Genomic DNA, 21,423 nt, shown 5'->3' with positions numbered 1-21,423 from the left:
TAGGCACGGGGCAGGGGTGGGGAAACGTGGCTGTGAAATGGCGTCGCTGAGGGAGTTCGCGAAGCGCAGCCCCAAAGGGTGGGACAGCGACAAGCCAGGGGTGCGAGGGACAGGACGTGTCGGGGGCACAGGGTGGCAGCTCTGCAAGAGCTGTGGAAGCCACCTCTGAGCGCCTGACTGCTGTCCTGCCACCTTGACTTCACGCTGTGGGGTGGGACGCCACCATGATTCTCTTTTCCTCACTGACTGGTGAACCAGAATGTGTAAACTGGCACCAGGAAAGGCCAGAAGTTTGGTAGGAAGCCTGGTGAGAAGCCTGCAGTAGTCTTTTTTCCAACCAGGAGCTTCTAAGGTCAGCAAAGTGAACAGCAGGCCCCACGCAACCAAGAGCCCATGGCCTGAGTTTGGCGGCAGCCATTTCTTGTCCATGGCCCCATTTGACATCTACATCAAAATAACCAAGTAATTCAGGCTTCACTATTGGATTTTAATACTATATGTAGGTTAAATGTTTCAATAAACATTTTAGTGTAATATTTGAATTAACGGTGATCTGTGTTGTGCTTTTAAGAAATGTTGCATACTGAAAACTATGGCACCTGTGGATTCATTCCTTTACACCCAGTTCTTTGATTCCCTTCAGCACTCAGACTTTTAAGGTTGTTTCAAGCACTTTTGGCATCCAGACTGTCCCACAGATACGAGCTCCCCCAGAACAGAGTTGGCTTTCCTTATTTGCCTGTATGGGACCTGTAAAACTGGCCTCCAGTCCTGTTTTTTGTTAATGATGCCAAACCCCATTTCCACTTGTAGGGCTGGATTAAATATTAAATAAGGATAACTAAGGTCCAACTCCCAAATGCCATTCAAAAAAAAAAAAAAAATAAAAACACCATTCCAGAAAGCTGTCATTGAAGTAGGTACTGGTTGCGCTTTATTTACAAAATCCAGAGATTTGTACACAGCAATCTACAGGACAGCATAGGGCTGGTATCAGGAGGGTAAAGGACATGCTCAGCAGGAATTGAAGATGCCAGCAAGGAGTCACCTCAGTTCCGCAGGGAACCTGCTTCCTTTTGGCTGAGGAAGCCACCAGACCCCTCCAGGAAGAAAAGGAAGAAAAGCAGCAGCAATAGCCAACCCAGGCTGATGTTGCAATTTTTGTTATCGCTGAGGCATGGGAACACAAGTGGTTTGTGAAGGAAGAAAGAGGAGACCAGCAGCGTTTCGGCATGTCACTAAGGGCCATCCTGCCTGGTTCTTTACTTCCAGCGCCCACCGACCTTCCCCTTGGCTCCTGCCTTCTTGCTGCTACAATACAAAATGAAAGAAAAACAGGTCAGTGTGAAAGAATTGGTCCATGGTGACCACTACTCATTTCTGACTCTCATCTTAGCATCAAGCTTCTTCCTTCTTTCACATGTTGGGCATATCCATTATAGAGCACATCCTGAGAAAAACATTGCATATGTTGTGGAAAGAGGTTCCACCTCAGGCTCTCAGCGAAAGACTAGGATGTGCATTTCTGAAAGGTAGACCCTTCCAGATTCCTGCATTAACAGGACACAAGTTCGTGTGATTTCAAAACTAAGTGACAAGCCTATCCAAGCACAGATTTGATGTTTCCTGAATTCAAATTTGCTCTCATCTGGATTTTATGATTTAGTTCTGTTTCTGGAGAAAACTTCCTCCTCATCAGAGAGCTTTAGTCAAATCCCCCAGATACCCTAGTTAAAAAAAAAGTGGAAGTGGAGACAAAACACTGAACAGTAATTTATACACAACTAAGAACTGCTTTGCTCTAGCACAGCCAGAGTGACTACTTCCTTGTGTCATGAGAGCAAGAATCTCCAAAACTATGCGGACTTTAGGTCACCCCTCACATCAATATTCCCATCTTGCTTATAGCGAGTGTGGGAGCAGTCCAGCTACAGCCCCCACACAAAGCAAACTCTCTCCAAACAGTATCTTCTTGCACACAGAAGGGCAATCCTGCATGCAAGCCACTTACCTTCTGTCTGAGAAAATGGCACGCCTGGAGCCAGAGAGGGGCCAGGCGTGAAGTTAGTCAGGTTAGATTCTGAACTGGCTCCCATAGGTAAAACCTTGGCACAACACACCACCAAACCCTTGCATCTCACACGTAGGATGAAGAGGCTGCTTCTTGAACAAAAGCACATGCAAACTGCGGGCACATCTTTGACACAGAAGAGCATGGGATTGCGGGGACAGGCACGACATGTTGGGGCCTCGCCATCAACAAGGAGGCCTGCTTTGGAACCACTGATTCCTCCAGAGAGCAGAGAAAGATGAGGAAGACACATCTGGGGAGGTTTTTGTAGTACTGCCCCATTTGTTCAAGAGCATTAGCCATGTTTATGTGAGGATATAACACAGTGACACAGACGTACACAGAGTGGATACTTTACCTTTTGACCAAGTTAGACTTGATCTATTTGAAAAACTGACCCTTTGCATTAGAGATGTTTTCTGCTTATTTAAAATTCCTCTCAGTGTCCCTTTTTGGCAGACTTCCCACAGGTTCAAAATCCAGTAGAGGAACTGTATAGCTCCTCAAACGAAGGCAGAGTCCTTTTATCTCCACAAACGCCTCTGATGTTTGATGTTATGCCTAACCTTTAGAATGTGCTTAAGGAGACTTAATAACAGTGTGAAGCAAAAGGATCACTTGATCCTTGTATAACACGTCAGCAGACGTTGCTTTGGAATGCTACAGTCTGTTTTGGATAGAAATGCAAATATGCAGAAATCTCATGAGCTGCGGGCTTTCCAGTGCAACCTTTTCAAATGTTCTCCTATTGCACTAAGACTGTGCTGTGTCTTTTGAGGGAACAAATACGCATTAATGGTACAGCTTGTGGGTGGTGTGGCAGTGCCCCTCAAAAGAGCAGCAACACCCATACAAACCATGACACCACCCAAGTTCACTGCAAAGATGTAGAATAGTTAAAGATATAAGACTCAGAAAAAATCTAATTAAACAGAAGTCATATGGAGAGGGAAAGTGAGAGAAGAGAGATGAGTGAAAAGAACTCACAACATGTTAGTCTTGTTACACACCATTCGCAGCAACCACCTGTTTACCCTTCATAAGCAAGGGTTGTCTCCCCTTGTGTTTTCAAAGCACCTCAGTCAGGTGTTTGAAAACCCCAGCAATTAGCAGATGGAGATTTTGCAGACATGGTGTGAAGAAACACAATTTTTCTTTACTAGCTGTTATGTTCACTTCATTTTCCCCTTCATTTTCTCAACATGAGGCAGGATGGGAGTTACCCTTCTACCTTTCGCCTCATTTCATTGCAGCAAGAAAATGTTGGTGTTGAGGCTGAAGTGAATACTTTGAACACTGAGAAGATATCCCCAGCCAGGAGCTAGGAGGGGATACGGGTACTTACTGTTTCTGAGCCTGATCAATCCGGTTCCTGAGGGTGACAATCTGAAAACAACATACATGACCAGGGGTTTTAGAGATAAAGAAACCTTGTTCCCTCATGGAGAGAAGAGTTTTACCTGCTGAAGAGCTGGAAACAGGTGCCTGTGATAGGAATCAATACTTCCTTTAAAATAAAAGCTCACCCTTGCTTGAAGGAGAAAAATGTTGTTCCTTGGCTATAAATCTTCAAACTAATTTCACATTTCAAGGGAAAGATGAGCTAGAATTTTATAGTCCTTATTAGCTGAATCCCAATCTATATGAATTAATTTACTGTGAACTCACATGTCAAACTGCAGACAAGTGAACTCAAATGACTCTCACCTTGGCCAGCTGGAAAGCTGTTGGATGGCCTCATCTCCCCATATGCGTTGACCACATCTTACTTTTCCCCTACTACACATTAGGAAAAGTGTAAGCTCAAAGAGCTTCGGTGGACCTTGTATGGGGACCTCAATAATGCAGGTCACACATTCTGCCAGAGTGCCTTTGTTGGCTGTCAGAGGAGGAGGTGAGGAGCTTGCAGCAGTCACCATCTTCCTAGCCACTCATCTAATATGAGAGGAAGACTTTTGAAGTGCTGAAGATGGCACTATTCAAGGAGAGCTTCAGCAACCACAGAGGAAAAGGTTGGAGTGGGGACTCTGAACATCTTCTCAAGTTCTGCTGGTTACTTCCAGCCACTATGCTCCTGACAAGATGGAGTAAAGATGTGTTTTGCAACGGGTAAACTGTAGCTTCCAACCTGAAGCATTGCAAAGCAAACACCTACCTTTCACTGCATATTGTGGCCTGACTCAGCATCTCAATCCTGGCCCATAGCCCTGGACTCCCTCCTGAAATCCCAGGACTTCAGTGCAGATAGCAGACAAGCCCTAAAGAACTCACGTTCTTTTTCCCCTTCACCTTCTTGATTGTAACCAAGTGAAGGATCTACCTAGGTTCTACCTGGTTTTCCTTGGGTGAGAAAATGCACTTTCCAAAACATATGCTTTGCTTCTGCTTTTGGTGTAATTCAAAATTCTCCACTGCCTCTGCATGTCCAAGAACTGATGACCCAATATTTCAATATTTTAAGTGGCACTTGACATTCCCCACACGCGAAATGAGAAAAAAAAAAAAAAAGTCATACACCCAGGCTGGCCCAACAACCGGTGTTTCCTATCTCATGTCTTTCCATGGCAAACAGAAACGAGAGACTGAAACATTAGCAGGAACAAGACAACACAAGGAAGGAAAGATCAGCAGATCAGTTGCTTTTGTACTTACTCGTGGAAGTTTTATCTGCTGCAGCAGTTTTAAATTGTTTATTGCAACTCAGTATTTTTCCCAGGTGTGGAGGAGAACCAGCTGTGTCTTCAGCTTGACCCAGAGACTTAAGACTTACCTTCACGGACAACCTTGCCATAGTGACCATAGCACACTCTCCAAGGAAGCACCAAAGAGCAGCAGACACTAGAGCTGAAGAACAGCTCCATTCCTGCGTGTCCCAGTTCCTTCCTTTGTCTCTCCCTTGTGTCCTTGCTTGTCTCCTTCATTCCCTTTGCTGCTTGCACTTACCTTTCCCCTCACTTTCCTTTCCTGCTGTCACCTTCCCTTTGTTCTCCAATTTTTCTTCTCACATCTCAGCTGTGCATCCTTCTACTCTGCAATTCTTTGCACTTTGTGTCCTTGATTCTTCTCATCAGCCACCCATCTCTTTATCTGTATAGAGGCCTCATGCCACAGCACATTTCTCCCCTGCCACTGCCTTAATTCCTGTTGTGCCTCATGTTATCCTTAACTTGCCCTTTCCAGTTGGAGCTAGCATGTGGCCACAAAGTGGAGAATCTTCCACACCCCATACTATTCTTTTCTGTGGAGCCCAAGATGCTACTTGTGCATCCCTAAGCTTCTGCACGTACCTCAGGTGCATCGGGGTGGCTCTCCTATGCAAATACAACTGGACATTTGGATAGAGAATTATTTTCAGTGGTGGCCTGCGTGGGTTGCATTTCTTTACCTGCATCCCTGTTGGACCCTGACTCTTCTCCTAAATCACTTCATCTCTTTTCAAAGAACAGAAAGGGAGAGAAAAAGGAAGTGAAGGGAGACATACAAGATTCATTTTCTCTTTTCCCTCTGCACTTGGAGCCAAGCGCCAGTTTCTGTCTGGCACCTGGCCTCCGACCATGCGGCAGGCTCATGCATTTGGTAGCCTTTGCTGCTGCTGTTACACAGGCAAATTCATTGTACTTACAACTTGGAAAGCTCCTGCAGCCTGCAACGCATTGTTAAAATCTAAGAGAGATTGAGATAGTTACGTTGGTGTTGCTCATTCCCTGTCAGTGTGTCTGTGGGACTGGGAATTGAAAGGAGAGTAAGACGGAGAGAGATCCAGTAGGATTTCTCAGCCACTGGAACCTGGTGTAGGGGATTGCAGACTGTGATTGTGAAGGAAAGCCATCGGCTTTGTGTTACCCTATGGCACTGCAGTCAGGTGCTCCTGTCTGGAGACAGGTTTCAGTAACTCCAGAGAGCTCAGTCCACAGGGAATCTGTCTGGGATGGGAATAAAACTTAAAATGTTCAAGTGTGAAGCCAAAGATGGGTTTAAAAATATTACTTTGAAATGGAGATGAGCAAATTGAGAGTGTGATTGATTTTTTTTTTTTTTTTTTTGGTAACACAGCTACCTATAGATAAACAAGAATGAGCAAGAAGTGTTTGAGTGGGTCTATTTTCCATCAGGATTGGCTTTCCATGAAGGACTGAAAGCCTTGAGAGTGGTCTATACAATTTCAGCCTAAAATGTGAAATCCAGACCAAGTACATTAGGGGAACTGTAGTTCCAGGTGCCTTCTGCTTAAATATTCCAAAAGGGCACTGGAGAACCAAATCGTATTGCCACTGCATGGCTTTTGCCAGAACAATGTCAAAGATTTTTATATTTTGGATCTAGCGCCACTAGAAAAATGGCTTTTTAACTCACCTCATATTTTTTCCTCTTGATCTGCTCTGTAAAGTCATACTTTTCAGTCTCCAGCTGGTATAACCAGTCCCACAGTTCCTTAGCCTTGTCCCTGTGTGTTTGTGGGGAGAAGGCAATAGGAGAAACACATCACATCCTGTATTTTCTAGTTTTCATTTCACTTTTCACATTTTATTCAGTGCAGTTCACACATTATCCTCTGAAAACTACTGACCTCTGAAAGCTGGTCAAGGGCACACGTTTCTCACCTTCTCACCTGAGAACCTTTTAGCCTTGTGCTCTTTCATGTACCATGCACTAATGTCTTTCTGACAGATTTAATTTTCCCCCTAATTCTTAATGAGAGAAAGAGTCCAGGGGGATTAGATGAGAAGGAATGAAGGCTGAATGCCCCAGGGATGAGCAGAGCAGCTGCCACTGTGCAATCTCATCCATTCCAGGGATGAGGTGAGCCAGCCTGGTCCTTCAGTCACATGTAAACTCCAGTGTGTGGAGTCCAGGCCGCCATCTGAAGACTTCTCTGCACCAGAGCACTTGGCCCCCAAGCCTTCAGCCTCAGTGGATATCCGTACCCATACCTTATAGCAGCTCTAACTCACCCTGGGAATGCTGTTGTAACACAGATCCCAGTCTGAGGGTTTGTTCAGCTATCTCAGAGCTGGGTTTAGAGTTTGTACCTAGGCCAGTAGATGGCTTATCTTAATTAACAGGAGAGGCAACTGAAGCTATACCAACAGCATGGCTAGATGGCTACCAAGCCATTTCAATAATACCCCATCCCATTTCCCTCTGTTCTCCAGATCAAGGAAAGGCAGAACTTAACATTGTCCCTTGATGAATTTCAAGGAAGGCCCCCTCCTCTCCCTCATTCTTTCACTAGAGAAGACCCCAGGACAGTGAGACCAAATTTCAGTGGATTATATTACAGTGAGTGAGTGTAGGCATGTTACCTCAGCTTGTCTTCATTCAGGTGGTCGATGTTCAAGGGCTTGCGCCTCTCGGCCAGGACCTTCTTCTTCGTCTCTCTAGCTGTTTGCTTCTTCCCTCTCTTCTGGTCAGCCTGTTTTCAGAACATAATTAATGTCAGACTGCAGACATTCAGGCTGAATGAAATTAGCTCAATGATGGAGAATGTAAGACAAACCACTAGAGATCCAGAAGAAGGAAAGTCAAGCTTTTTTTCTTGACTTGTAATAAAGACTGTTCCCTGTCAACCCAGTGGCTTAACACTTCCATATTTTTTCCACTGCTCCATGCTTTTTACCTTTGCCAGATAGCTGCTGTATGTGGCACCCATGGAGGACAGAGCCTTCTTCTTCTTGAGATCATCCTCAGCCTTTCTCTTGGCATCTTCCTCCTCTCTGCGTGCCTTTTCCTCCTGTGGAGTGCAGCACACAGAAGCACATTACTCGAGGGGAGACCCACAGCTCCTCCAGCAACCAGAGTCACTGCAGGGAACGTGATCAGATAAGGTGTTGAGGGGAACTGGCAACTCCCATGTCCCACCCTTGATTTAATAGGGTGGTCATTTCTTCTCTGTGATGCAGATCTCGGCATCAAATCTCTTCCAGTGTGATGCTGAGACAGAGACAGACACAAAGACACTTACCGCAAGCCTTGCCTGACGCTCCTTCTCCTTCTCAGCCCGGATTCTCTGTTGCTCTGCTCTTTCAGCTCTGCGCTTCTCCTGCAAGAAGCGGTGACAGAGGCATGGAGCCATCACTGTGGCTTCATCCACCTCCCATATTACCCCACCAGCACCAAGAGTTTTGGTGTGCAGGGAGTGAGCCACTTGCTCCCCTGCCAGGACGTGCAGGATGGGGCTAACCTGCAATTCCCAGTGGTAAAACTGGGCAGAGGGAGGAGGCAGAGGTGGGAGTAAACCATTTAGGGATGGTGTGAACTATCATTTCTATGCATGACAACGCAGTTTTCTACCGAAGTGTCTGGATTAATGGGTTCAACTTCTCATCCAGATCTCTCAGTCTAGCACAGTGAACAAGCAGTACAAGGACTCACAATTCTCTCCTTGAGGGCAACAAGCTCTTCCTCTTCCTTTCTCCTGGCTTCAAAGTGGCTGTCGATCAAGGCCTGCAGTTCAATCAGGTCTTTGTTCTGCCTTTTCTTTTGGATGTCCTAGAAGAGCAGAAGAAGGCTTTAGGCAAGCCCATATTGCTCCAGGATTGTGCCCTGGAGACTCCCAGCACCCCACCTTCATGCACAGAAACAAAGGCAGAAAGTGTCTGTGGTTATCCATAGATTAGCTTAAGTGGCTCTTGGTGCAGGTCAGAGACAGAGACTCATCCAAGTGACAGTCAGGAGACCAGCAGGGAGCAGGACTCCCATCTTCTATTTCCCTACACTGAATTTTATCCTTGGCTTTGCTTAGCTGCCTCCTCTTTGCAGGTACAGAGCTCAGCTTGAGGGTCGGGATATGAGTCTTACCTAGAAAACATCCCTGCATTTTGGGTACAACAGACATGTCTGCAGAGATTTTTGACATCAGAGGTTCTTCATTTTTCTATCCGATTTTTATAAAGCCATTTGGATCTGTATTGTTAACTTTTGTTATTATTTCAGGTAGAGTTTCTCAGCAACAGCTAAGCATAGACCTGCTTTATTTCAATCTGCCCTGTAAGTCTGAAACCATTTACAGCAGTGGGACAGGGGACATGAGAGCTCCTAAAACTCTTTCTCTGTTTTTCATGTATTAGCTTCAAAGATTTGAGGAAGGAAAAATAAATAAATAAATAAATAAATATTTTAGGTTGGTCCTAATAACAAATATATCCAAAGGGTTTCAGGAAGCAGAAGATAGTGTTTCACTGAAAACAGGCAGCAAAGCATCCATCTTTCTGTCCTTGGCTTTATCCTCAGCTATATCCAATACAGGAGGAGTTATGTCGGTTTCCACATGTGTGTGACAGGTACGAGCGGACAAATACACACAGCCTCAGGAGTACTTACATCAAAATCTACTTTCTCACCCTCGGGTATTTTAGGAGCAGTTAGTCTGCAGAGAGACAAGGAAAAAAAAAAAAAAAAAAGAGAGAGAATTTTCTTGTTAAAAAATAGTCAGCTTTTTAAAGAGCAGGTTCTGAACTGATCTGCTCTTGGGAATGATGCTGACAAGGAGAAATGTTAATGGAGATGCAGAGGTGTGAAACAGCAAGTCAATTGAAAACTACTCCAGAAAGCATTAGGGACCTGTGAACTTCATGGAAGGTTGTGCAGGACAGGGACATGCCCCTAAAAACTCTTTCTATTCCCAAAATCTGTGGTCATTCCCTACCACATGGGAACATGGTGGCTTCCAAAGCTGTCGGTGCAGTGCTGCACGCTTAGTTCTGGGCATTCAGTGCAGTGGGAAAGGAAGATCCTTAAGAAACCTCCATTAAGCTCTAGCCAGCCCTGCCCAACATTTGCCATCCTTCCTGTTGTCCGCAGCCCTGGATGGATGGGCAGCTTCCCAGCCATGGGCTCTCACAAAGAATTTACTGCAGAGCCACCTCCTTTCCATGGAAAGCTGTGAGACTTGGACAATTTCACCAACTCCATCAGGAATTGGTCTTAAGACCCTGGCCAGTAACTACTGCTAAGGCGTCCTCTGGCAGGAGCAGGCAGCCTGGAAAGGCACACAGGAATGGCTGGATGTTGCACGAGGGAGGGTTGCACAAAGGTTAATGGCCATTTGCCCAACAGACACTGTACGGGCTTCTGCTAGATCAGAAAAAAATGATCCCAGGGTTTTGAAACCCCCTGCCCTTCATACTTACTTTATTCTGGGCTTCTCCTCTGTATTTGGAAGCATGGAGCAAAACAGGAAGGGAAAAAGAGGGAGAACAGTTAGAACAACAGAGATCATGCCAGCTGCTAAAGTAAAAGGAGGGAAGGGAAATTCAATCTTAGGGGAAACATCCCAAAGAAACTGGTTAAATCGCACATACTTCCAAAAGAAACACACACACTCACACACCCCTTTCTGCTAGGAGAGAATGTGTTTTTTACCCTTAAAACAGAATTTGGCAGAAAAGAATCAAGAGATTGTATGAAAATCCCAAATGTAGCATCTGGAAGGCAATGGTTTCATGTAAATGCTAAATTATTTTTCTCAAACCATTCTGACCAAAGCTCCGAGGAGGACAGCTGGGCTGGAGGGTGGAAGAAAACATTGCCTCTTTCAATCAACACTTCCCTCACTGAAGTTAACCTGAATTCTGAGTGGCAACAACGATAAATAGGTTTGGCTTAAATGCCTCACTTGGGGGCCAGGCGGGAAAAAGCCTGATGCCATGCATTTTCTCTCTGCCCACTGGCTCTTAAGATAGCTTAGGGCATGTATCCCTGAGATGTCTTGGTGCCATGGGGAGGATGTTTCTTTTGTACAGAGTGGTGGCCCTCAAACCCAGCCTGCCAAGACCATCCTCTCTTAGTGAGCATCCTCTCCTGCTGAGGTACATGCCAAATTCACGTAAATGTTAATTATGATGACTCCGCATCCCCAGGAAAGGTATAACAGCCTGGTGGGAAGGCTAAACCATTACAGACTGCCAGCTCTGGGCCCGGTGGCAGTCAGAGGTGTCCCCCTGCCACAGGTGACCTTTCCCTGGCTCTCAGAAACGTGCTGCCCTAGGAGCTACTTGCTTAACATTTGTGCTTGCGATCAGTCCCTGTCCCTGCTCTGCTTTTTGAACTTCAGCTGTTAGCCCCAGTGTAACGCCGCTCAGTTCAGCACTGTCGGTCTCACAAATAGGAGTGAATTAAACCTACGTGTTTATTCTGGCCCTGTCTCACAGGGACCCAGGTTGACTTTCATAACCACACACTACGTTTGAACTTTCAGAGATGCTGGATTTTGCTGTACAAGACTCTCTCTGTGTTGGTTCAGTGGGAGGAACTGAAATAAAAAGCTCACAGCCTATTGAATCTGGTAAAAACAGGCAGCTTAGTAAAGGAAAATTAAAACTAGCCTCCCTCAGGAGCAGCTGCGTGAGCCTGGTTATCCGTATCGTGATACAGAAAGCTATTATACTATATTTTTTCAAGTGCTTATTTGCATCCATCTATTTTGGGACTGATGGAGGAAATTGGGGAGAGCAAGTGGAACAGAGTAGAATAAAATAAAATCAAACATTTTAAGGGAATAAATAGAAAAACTGGAACTGAAAAATATTTAGCGGAGATGCTTGCAAGGATGTTGGATAATCAAAACTGGAGATTACTGGAAATAGGTAACTGGAATAATTAAGAGAAAAGATGTGAGAGATGAATAAAAGAGATCAGAAACCAAGCTTTCCTTTCTCTCACACTTTCCCATATCAATTTCAGTAATGAAATTTTGGAAGTAGACACTTTCCTCATTTACTGCAAGAACACTGCCTACCAAAACATATCTCAGCTGAGGCCTCTAAATGCCAAAGCAATGCTAATAAAATAAACAGCAAGTAATTAGAAAAGTGTTTTAGAGCACTCATATAAAGGAAACCACAAATCGCTCCTGAAGAAAAATACTATTAGGCAAAAATGCACTTCTATATTTCTCTGGTTATTTTTTTTTAATTGTTTTGCTTTTCAAATAACCAGTGAGCTTCTTAAAATATAAGTTGAATTGTTTTGTTTTAGATCTGGAAAGAGAAAAAGTAGTCACGATTAACCAGTCTGCTAGGGATGTTATTCACACAGGATTCCTTTCCCTCACGCCATACCCAGATAATTTTCAGAAACACTCCTGTTTAACTTAAAGCTGTCAATTAGTAACACTTCACAGAGAGAAAAAGAACAGAGGAAATGACGGATTTTGTTTGTTGACCTTGGCTGCCAGGATTGACACCTGTCTGTCAATGACTGGGTGAATTTGGCTTCAGCCGTTAGCAAATCAGCATTTTACACATAATTACACCAACAAACAATTGCCAAAATAAAATTAAGGTTGGTTAGCTTTCTTGAGAAAAAGAAATTGTAGTTAGGATATTTAAAGGTACCTCCAGAAAACCAGAAAAGGGGATAACAAAGAAACAGGAGCATTTAAAAGGAAGAGTAAAAAAACCATCCTTTGCAGTGCATGATCCAGCATGGTCCATACTGTATGCACCAAAAGGAGCCCAGGGAAGTGATTTTGAGATGCCCCATCTTTCAAGACACTGAGTTAAGGAACTGGGCCAAAGTTTATTGACACACAGGAATTGTCGTAGCAAATTCCTGCTCCTGTTGGTGGATTTTGACTGATATTCTGCTCATTCTGCCCATGAAGCATAGGGCTGTGACAAAATCCCCACATACAACCCTGCCAAAAGAAGGCAAGAACCACTGGAAATCCAAGTTCACTGACATGGCAATTAGAGAGAGTCTCTTAGTTTCTGGTTTCCGAAAGGGTGGGCCCCTGGAGAACACACACCACCAAAAATACACCCAGTTCTCCTGCCCAGTCAGCAAGACATTCCCACAAATGCTCCCCTTTCTGTGAATCCATCTGACCTGCCTTTGCTTCATTCAGAAATCCCTAAATGCCCTCCTCCTCCATCCCACTTCTGAGAAGCAGCTTCTCTAACTCACAGTCTGTCCTTGAAAATCAATATGCTATTGAAAAAAATAAAAGGAAAGAAAGAGAAAAACGAGAGAAAGAAAGAGAGGGAAAGATCCCATTCTGAAGTGAAAATTGGCATCAGGGTCTCTGAAAGGTCCTCAGAGGATTTCCCTAAAACTGAAAAAAAAAGGAAAAAAAAAAAAAAAAAAAAGACAAAGAAGAAAAAAAAAAAAAAAGGAAATAAGAAAAGCCTAAAAATACAGAAAAAGAAAGGTAGTTTCAAGGGGTGTTGGGCTTCGTCTTTGGAAACAGCTGGCCAGGCTGGGGTCATGTGGACACAACTGAGCTACCTCAAAACCTTCAAAGTCAATGAGAGCTTTCTATACCTTGAAAATGATTTTGGATTTGGCCCAGGGACAGTAAGTTATCTGCCCACACACCAGAGCAAAACTGACCCCATGTACATTTAGATTCGGTCCTTCCACAAGTCTTGTTCCCATCCATGTGCTCCAGGGCCTATTTGACCCAGCGTTGAAGAGCACACTATTTTAAGCAAAATTTAAAAATTATGACACATCAGTCTGAATAAATTTATTCAGATGCTCCATATTAAGCACAATTTTAGGTGCATGGCTGGAGCAGAAGTTTAAATATCTGCAAATTCAAGCCTGGAGAGCATGACTTTCCAGGCTGGGTGGGAAAGGCATGTCCACACAGTGCCCAGCTTCTCTTTTTAATCACGCCTCTGGGATTTGAGAGACTTTCCTGGCGATTTGGATAGGGACGTTTCGCTACTGAGAGGTATGATACAACAGGATCTAGCTACAAAAAAAGAAGAGCAAGCTTCTAGAGCTGGGGTTTCACCACCTGCCCTCCCAGTGGGGGTGTGCAGGCTTCTCAACACGACAGGGATCCCCCTGGGAGTGACTGGATATACACAGTGAGCGATTCTTTGCGGCAGAGATGTTTTGGCCCAGTTCCTGAGTTTAAAATGAGGTGAGGAGCAAAAACAAACAAACAAAGAAAAAGAGCGAGATGTTAGGAAGATGACTCTGTTGTCTTACGACAACACCGAGCTACCATCGTAGTATCCGCCTTCTTCATCAGCTGTAGGTTGAAGGACGAAAGCAAAAGAAAAGAAGCACAGTAGTCAATCCACAACCAGTGCTGTTGTCCTGAGAGCAACTATCCTCACTCCCTCCCCACTACGCTGGGAAACTGGGGCTCTCTGGAGATGGGATAATGGGGAGGAACATAAAGAAGAGGGTGTCTAGCTCCTTACAACAGCAACACAACAATATGAAGGAGTGATAAGAGGCAGTACCTTTGCCAGCTGTGAAGTTTTGGAAAAAAGTGGACTTAAAACAGTGTCACATCCTGATATGAAAATGCCATATCATGAACTGGTGGAAATCTGGGTAGGTACAGTGCTGAATTGCAGGTCTACCAGTTTGCAGCAGGTAAAGGTGTGTCCTATAAAGTACACCATCCCACACTGCCCAGCACACTTGGGCATATCAAGTTATAAGCCCAACTCAGCTTTGTACCTGACAGAAGTTTTGACTTTCTAGCTCATTCTGAAGTTCTGCACTTCTGATCACTAAAGTCATCCTGTAAGGAGCTCAATAGCAGGTTTTACGAGAACCTGATAAAAATTAACCATCCTTCCAAAGACTTTCCTGAATGTCTGCTATGAAAGCTGCAGCTTTAGTTATGTGGAACTAAGGACAAAGCAATAGACACAGATTCAGCCTCATAACCAAACCCCAAACTGTCTGGACTTGTGTATCCAAAGAGCAAAACTTTCATATGTGTGGGAACAAAGCATTCAGGTCCCTAAGCCATCAGCTAGGGACTCCTCCTTTCACTTCTCTGTCTTTGTTGCTCACTTCTGTCTGTCCACAACAACAAACCACATCAGACCTTTCTGAAAACAGCCTAGAACACACAACAGAAGGAGATCTGAGCCCTTCTCAATCACACGCTGTGGGCTGTTATCTAGTCAGGGCCACCATAAGGGACATGCTGACCCACAAGCTTCAAACAACAAAAAGCCTGAGGTCACTGCAGCGAGGCTAAGGCCTGCAGCATCTGCAGTGCCCTGCCTGTTTCATCAAGCTCCTGTGCCTTTTGGAGGTTCAGTTTGGCTAGCAGACAACCCTTTTCTCCATGTTCACCCAAAGCCATCCAGAGAGGCCATTTCCCTCCTGTGCTATCTGTGCTCTTGAAAAAGGTTGGTGTTTTTAACACAGTTTCCCCAGCGCTGAAAGAGAAGAAGGGTGAGGGTCTTTAGAGGCATCACGTACCTTCTTCAGGGGCTTCCTCTGCAGATGTCAAGGTGTGAGCAGCGATGGAAAGACAGGAGATAGGAAGAAGAAAAAAAGATCAGATATTTAAAGCTCTTGGAAGCCTGAGGAAGAGACCAGGGAATGCATGAAGGGGGGGAAAAATAAAGGAATTAGTGAATTAAGGCAAGGAGAAGAGGTATCTGGAGAGGCTGTTGGGAGTTAAAGGTGCTGTAAGGTTAAAGTAGTAGTAAGCATTGAGATTAAAGGAGAAGAGGGCTGCAAGTGATCATTGTGGTTAATATTTGTTTCTCTTGCTTTGTTCTCTTCTACCAACTCAGGACTCCTGTTCAACACACGCACACTCATGTTGCAACTACACACAGTAAATCAGAAGTCATGTCACATACCTGGCTCATGAACTTCAGGTGTGAAGTGTCATGGAACAAGGTGCGATGGAAAATAAGAGAATGAGAACGAGAAACCTGTTATTTCACACAGCAAGAGAGCTTTCGAGCCAAAGGGGAGGAGAGGTAGAGAGGAAAAGGGGAGAGGGGAACGAGGTTGAGAAGTAAACCTGAGATGAAATAAATCGATTACATTTGAAACAGCATATAGACAGAAGTCACAGGGTGGGAGAGGAATTCAGTCAGGTGAAACAGGCAGCTTCATGATAATAGTGTGATGGTCAAAAAAATAAATAAATACATACATAAAACGGCTTAGGAGCATTATATGCATAAAGCATAACCTGGCAACACAATGTGCCAAAGTCTACCTCGATTTGAAATATGCACATGAACATTGTCAGCACTCTTAAAGCATTGGATCCATCCTTTTCTACAGCAGCATTCCAGCCGTTTGAGATAAATGTGATGTGGTCTGGAAACCTCCTGAAATACCTGCTGTAACTCAGCAGCAGCAGCAGCTAACTTCTAGAGAAGCTCAGTTCTCTTTTCTGGATCTCTGGCTCGTGCCATTTTCTTCCTTGAAGACAATCTGGATGTCTGTATAAATCTATCACTCGTCTTCACATCCATTTGCAATGTAGATTTACAAATGGATTACTTCAGAGGAAGAAAATGTTGATTAAAAGTCTGTGCAGGCCTGCATTTCATTCTTCTGGTTTTGGCAAAGCAAGAATCGATTAGCAGTGCAGATTTGAGGGACAGATTTTGCTTTTCAGCCGTACACACGCTGCTGAATATTTTGCAAAGCAGGCATAAAAATAATGCAAAATTGCACTGTATTTATATTCACCGTGTATAGTCAATGGGACAAATTCTGCCCCAAGATTTGAAATGAAGCTTTTGCTATAGGACAAAATACTGCTGCACATACTATGGCACAGGATTTAACCCATTCCACAAGGATGCATTTTGCCGATCTGCTCTTTCACAATAGTATACGTGTTCCATGGCTTTTAGTAACATTTTTAAAGAAGAAACTGAAACAATGCAGAACAAGGAGAGAAATCCACAACCCCAAATGCATGCGAGGCACAAGCTCTGATTAACAGCTTGGTCATGATCTCCTGTCAGCATGTATTTGGCTCCATGCAGGCTGTCCCAGCAGACAGTCGCTGGGGAGTTTAGAAGTTAAATCACATACCTGGAGGGGGGGCTTCATTTAGTAGGAAGTGTCAGGGAAAAAGCATCCAAAAGGAAGATAGAAGAATTAGAAGTTATTCAGGAGGGGATCACCTCAAACTTTGGTAAGACCAGGCTGAAGGGGGGTGTCATTTGCATACTAGATTATGGGGAGAGGACGTTAATAAGAGAGGGAGAGGGGAACAGTGACAGTGGGGTGTGAAGTAAACAGGGAAGGGATGCCAGAGAGAGGAAGATGAAAGGAATTTGAATACTCTCTGCCCAAGCTGCTGTGTAGTCACAGCCCTAAAAGCTTGCACAGGCACTAAAACATTTCTTCTAAGCTTCCTACAAGGTGCCACCCCAGTTACAAATAGTTAATCTGTGTTTCCTACAGGGAGAATACATTTTAGGGAATCGTAAGAATGGATTGATTCTTTGTGACTCTGGTTTTCTTCAGCATCTTCAAATTCCTATGCACAGGAACACTTCAGATTAATACATAGGAATTTAGATGTCACACACGTGCACTTAGAGAGGTGGAAAGTGTCAGCAAAGAACTGTAAAGGAATTAGAAGAAGAAACACAACAGCAACAGCTCTGACCCTGTGCAGGACCAGGCTGGGACTCGTGAGGTGCATTAGACAAAGACAGCATTAACAGCACAGACACTAAATAACAACAAGGCAGCACAAAGAGCTGCAAGAGGCTCTCATTCTGCTTACATCTTTATAAAACTTCCTGTTTGCTCATGTTACAGACAGACGGTTACAGGGAAAAGAAAGCACAGAAGGCTGTAGGTATGGCTTGACTGTTAATCGGATTTCGTTATTAATTTGCACAAATTTCAAGCCAATACGTGTGCCTGAGCTTGAGACCAACACCCAGGACTTTGGAAGGCATGCAGGGGGCAGAGACATATGGGGTGGCTGGGATGGCAGCAAGGAGCTCCAGCTCGTGAATGACATAGCCACAGGTAACAAGGAATTAATATCATTAACGTGGGAAGGGCAGGATGGGAAGCAAGAAGCTGTGGGAGCAGTAGGGAGGTGAGAAGCAGCACACAGAGGGATGTTGAAGCATTAAGTCACACCAAATCAATCCCTGCCTGCCGCAGGAGCACTGCTGCTCTGCTCAAAACCAAGAGGCTGGTCTCCCTCTGCGGACTGCGGAGAGGAACAGCCAGGGTGGACGGCTCTGAGAGATGGCTGGATTTAGAAAGCTACCCAAAACAGCACAAAACCATTTTCACAGCTCAGAGGGTGCTGCAAGTTCGATTTCTGCTTTTCCACACAATAAACATCCTAACGTTCCCACTCTCAGCATGAGGACAGCTCTGAGGCCACTCAGCAGCTGTCATTAGAGTGCACACACGGAAGTACTTGTTCACAAAAACGTTATTACATCTTTCATGCAACAGTTAGCTCATCCTCATTATTATGCACCACAGGGAAAAGAGGAAAGTATTATTGATGGAAGGTGTAAGGAAGCTGCAAGTTACAGTTTATCGTTAATGTTTTGTATTTTTATCGGGTTCCTTCCACCATCTTTGAATTCCTGAGTATAATATTAGAGTTACTGCTATCGTTTTGTGTCCGAAATTACAGCTCCAAATACATCTCAGTATTTCAAAACTCATGTAAATTCAGCTAAGATTTTGGTCAAAAAAATAAAAATAAGAAGGAAACAGTTTCACAAACAAAGCTTGCATGGATATTAACATTCTGAAGCAAAACCATCCTTTTTTTTTTTTTTTTTTTTGCCTTGTGACATTATCTCATTCCAAATTCATGTTCTTGCATTGCACTATATATACTCCATGTTATCCATAAAGCCAATGCTTCAGAACTATTTCCAAATGAATTTTCATTTCAAAAGTTGGACCTCTTCCCAAGAGGAAAGAAAAAAAAAATCTAAAATGTTGGATCAAAATGTTTGGTTTCACCCAAATAAAAATAAATTTCAATATCTGCCAAAAAAAGCTTTCATTCTTCTTTTTATTTTTTAATGTTTTGGTTTTTGTTTGCAAATTTTCCACTTAGTCCCAATTGAGAATACAACCCAATTGTGAAACTGCAAAACAGCTGAATTTCCAGCACACAATAACCCTTCAGATTGACGCAGAGGAATTCAGAAGTCACATACCTGGTTCATGGACTTCTTTAAGAGGGAAGTAGCAGGGAAGGAGATGCAAAGAAAGATAAGAGAATTAGAGCAAGAAAGAGAGGATCATTAAAAAACAAACAAAAAAATGTACTTTTTTTAGATAGGGTGGAGGGGTTAAAGGGGTAAAAAACATTAATAAGATTAAAAGAGAAGTTGAGGGGAAAATGGATGTCAATCAAAATCGTGGAGAGGAAGGAGAGAGGGTACTGGGAGATGAGAAATGCAGGAGAATGACGTATACTCATGTTATAAACCACTACCATCAGCAGACATAAAGAATAACTTGTGATTAAATCAGGTCCACAGGTTTGAATGTGTAAAAAGGGCCTAGACAACCCGTCCTTATTCATGTGCATAGAAATCCCAGCCGCTGCAGAAACCAGCAGGCTCGGGGGAGCAGGTGTTGATTTCCCCAGCAGCCAGGATTTCCCCCCTGGTGCGTGGAGCAGGCACAGGGATGGGAAGGAGAGCACGAGCACCTTTCTGCTCCCCAATCCGTGGGACTGAGCATGGGGTCACAGCTAGCTGGGCATGCAAGGAAGGGCTGGGAGGGCAGTTTAAAGGTAAAGGGGTTTTGGGTGATGGGAGGATGCTCAGGTAAACACGTTGTACTGTTTTGCTAATTGCACAGACCACCTTGCCAGATCTGGGATTTAATGCGCATTGTAAAAATCAAGCAGAACTGCAACCCTGCTATCCCTATGTTTGCATAATGCACATTAACCTAGGAGAAAATAAATAAATAAAACCTCCAGGTCAGCACACGCTTCTGCAAAACTGGGTGTTGTCTCCATGCAGTGATGGGGTGGGAGGCCGAGGGACGTGGCACTAGGGCCAGCTGGGAGGAGATGCTTTGGGGAGCACTATCCCCATACCAACTGGTACCCCTATGGACAGCCTGGCCAGGGAAATCAGAGCATGGGGGAAATCAAAGCTCTGCATGCAGCAGGGAAGGCCAACTGGTGCCGCATCAAGGGCAGCAGTGAGAACTGTTGCAGCCCATCACCAAGCGAAGCATCTCTCAGCAAGCGCCCAGAGGATGCTTTCACATCCTCTCCTCTTCGGCCACCGCCACGACTCCTGCACATGTTACCACTCCAGACAGAGCTAGAGGGATTTGCAAATGATGGCACATACCTTCCTCATGAGCTTTGGCAGGTGGGAAGAGTCACAGAGCAAAATGCAAAGGAAGACAAGAGTGTTAGAGACATCAGAACAACCTTGCACTCATACCAAGTAGAGGGGAGGGAGAGTCTGAGGATATATTGCAGGGAAATAAAATGAACACAGATACAGAAAGCACTACTGGGAGGGAAGATGCAGATAGTCTGAGGTATTAAGAACATAAAACTGATTTACACGGCCATATCAGTGGCATTTGTCTTAAACTCAGACTGCTGCCGTTCTGGATGAAGCATGCACCCTCACAGGGCTGCTGCCGGCCCAGGCTCAGAGCAGATTTACAGCCTGAGGCCAGCACCCTCCTGGTGGCACAGGGCTGTGCTTGCCACCACAACACAGCGGCCTAGAAACGCCATTGCACGAACATGAAGAAAGCTGTCTTTAACCATTTGCAAAGCTAAACCACAGAATAGTTGCCTGTTGCTTTACACAGCAGGCTTTAACCTTAGCCGTAGGCACGTGGGGAGGCTGCTGTAGGAGCAGGACACCCAGTGGGGCACACCTGCGGGTTGCCCAAAGGCCCAACCCTCCCCAAATAGAGGACCAGAACAAGCCTCCCAGCCAGACCCAACCCATCTCAAAGCACAGAGGCTTTTCAATCCTTGCAAGAGGTTTACATTTCCCTTCTGTAAACTACTTTACAGAAGTTTCTTTTTAATTTTTCGTGCAACAATTGCCATGTAGCATCACCAGGACACCAAACGTCAGGACAGAACATGAAGGACGAGTACAAAAACCAACACAGTGGCACGTGCAATTCCACACCGAGGTGCCTGGCTTCAACTCCTGCTACTTTTTACCACCTTATGACCTCCTGGCCACAGCAGAGCTTACTCTGAACAACGGGGATTCAGGAGTCATCTCACATACCTTCCTCATGAGCTTCGTTAGGTGGGAGGTGCCACAGGACAGGATGGAAAGGAACATTAGGAGAGACACATTAATACGTAGGCTGATATTACACAGGCTGAAAACTCTATCAGGCTGGAGAGAAAAGTTTAATCCCAGTAAGGGATGCACTTAAGGCCAGGAGGAGCAGGAATTTGAGATGTAGGTGAGCAGAAAATAACTGCACCATGTGAAAGGAATGGACAAAAACATATTGCTTGGGTGCTCAGGTACAGGCTGGACTTTTCCTCTGAGTCCAGGTTCTTAGGAAAAGCCTTCTGCCATCATGCAGATTGGCTTTATGGCAGGCTGTGCATTGGGCGGGAGGGCAGAGCCTGGGGTGCCAGCAGTGCAGCACCCATATGC

The 21,423-nt window shown here is 44.6% G+C and overlaps 1 protein-coding gene across 1 annotated transcript; it reads right to left on the bottom strand.

The window, feature by feature from the left end:
- Positions 1–911: 911 nt before the first annotated feature.
- On the bottom strand, positions 912–20,155 carry TNNT3 (troponin T3, fast skeletal type; the record flags this gene model as incomplete). Its single annotated transcript, XM_084287933.1, has 12 exons — positions 912–1,311; positions 5,694–5,734; positions 6,425–6,515; positions 7,375–7,484; positions 7,689–7,802; positions 8,034–8,111; positions 8,444–8,560; positions 9,392–9,437; positions 10,201–10,219; positions 15,254–15,271; positions 18,967–18,981; positions 20,125–20,155. Coding segments are annotated over 12 exons (729 nt in total), but the record flags the coding sequence as incomplete, so codon positions are not given.
- Positions 20,156–21,423: the final 1,268 nt, after the last annotated feature.

This window comes from Netta rufina (genome assembly GCF_964035555.1).
Source record: "Netta rufina genome assembly, chromosome: 5".
NCBI classification, from domain to species: Eukaryota; Metazoa; Chordata; class Aves; order Anseriformes; family Anatidae; genus Netta; species Netta rufina.
Note: the sequence above shows the minus strand (reverse complement) of the source record. Positions and strands in the feature narration are given on the sequence as shown.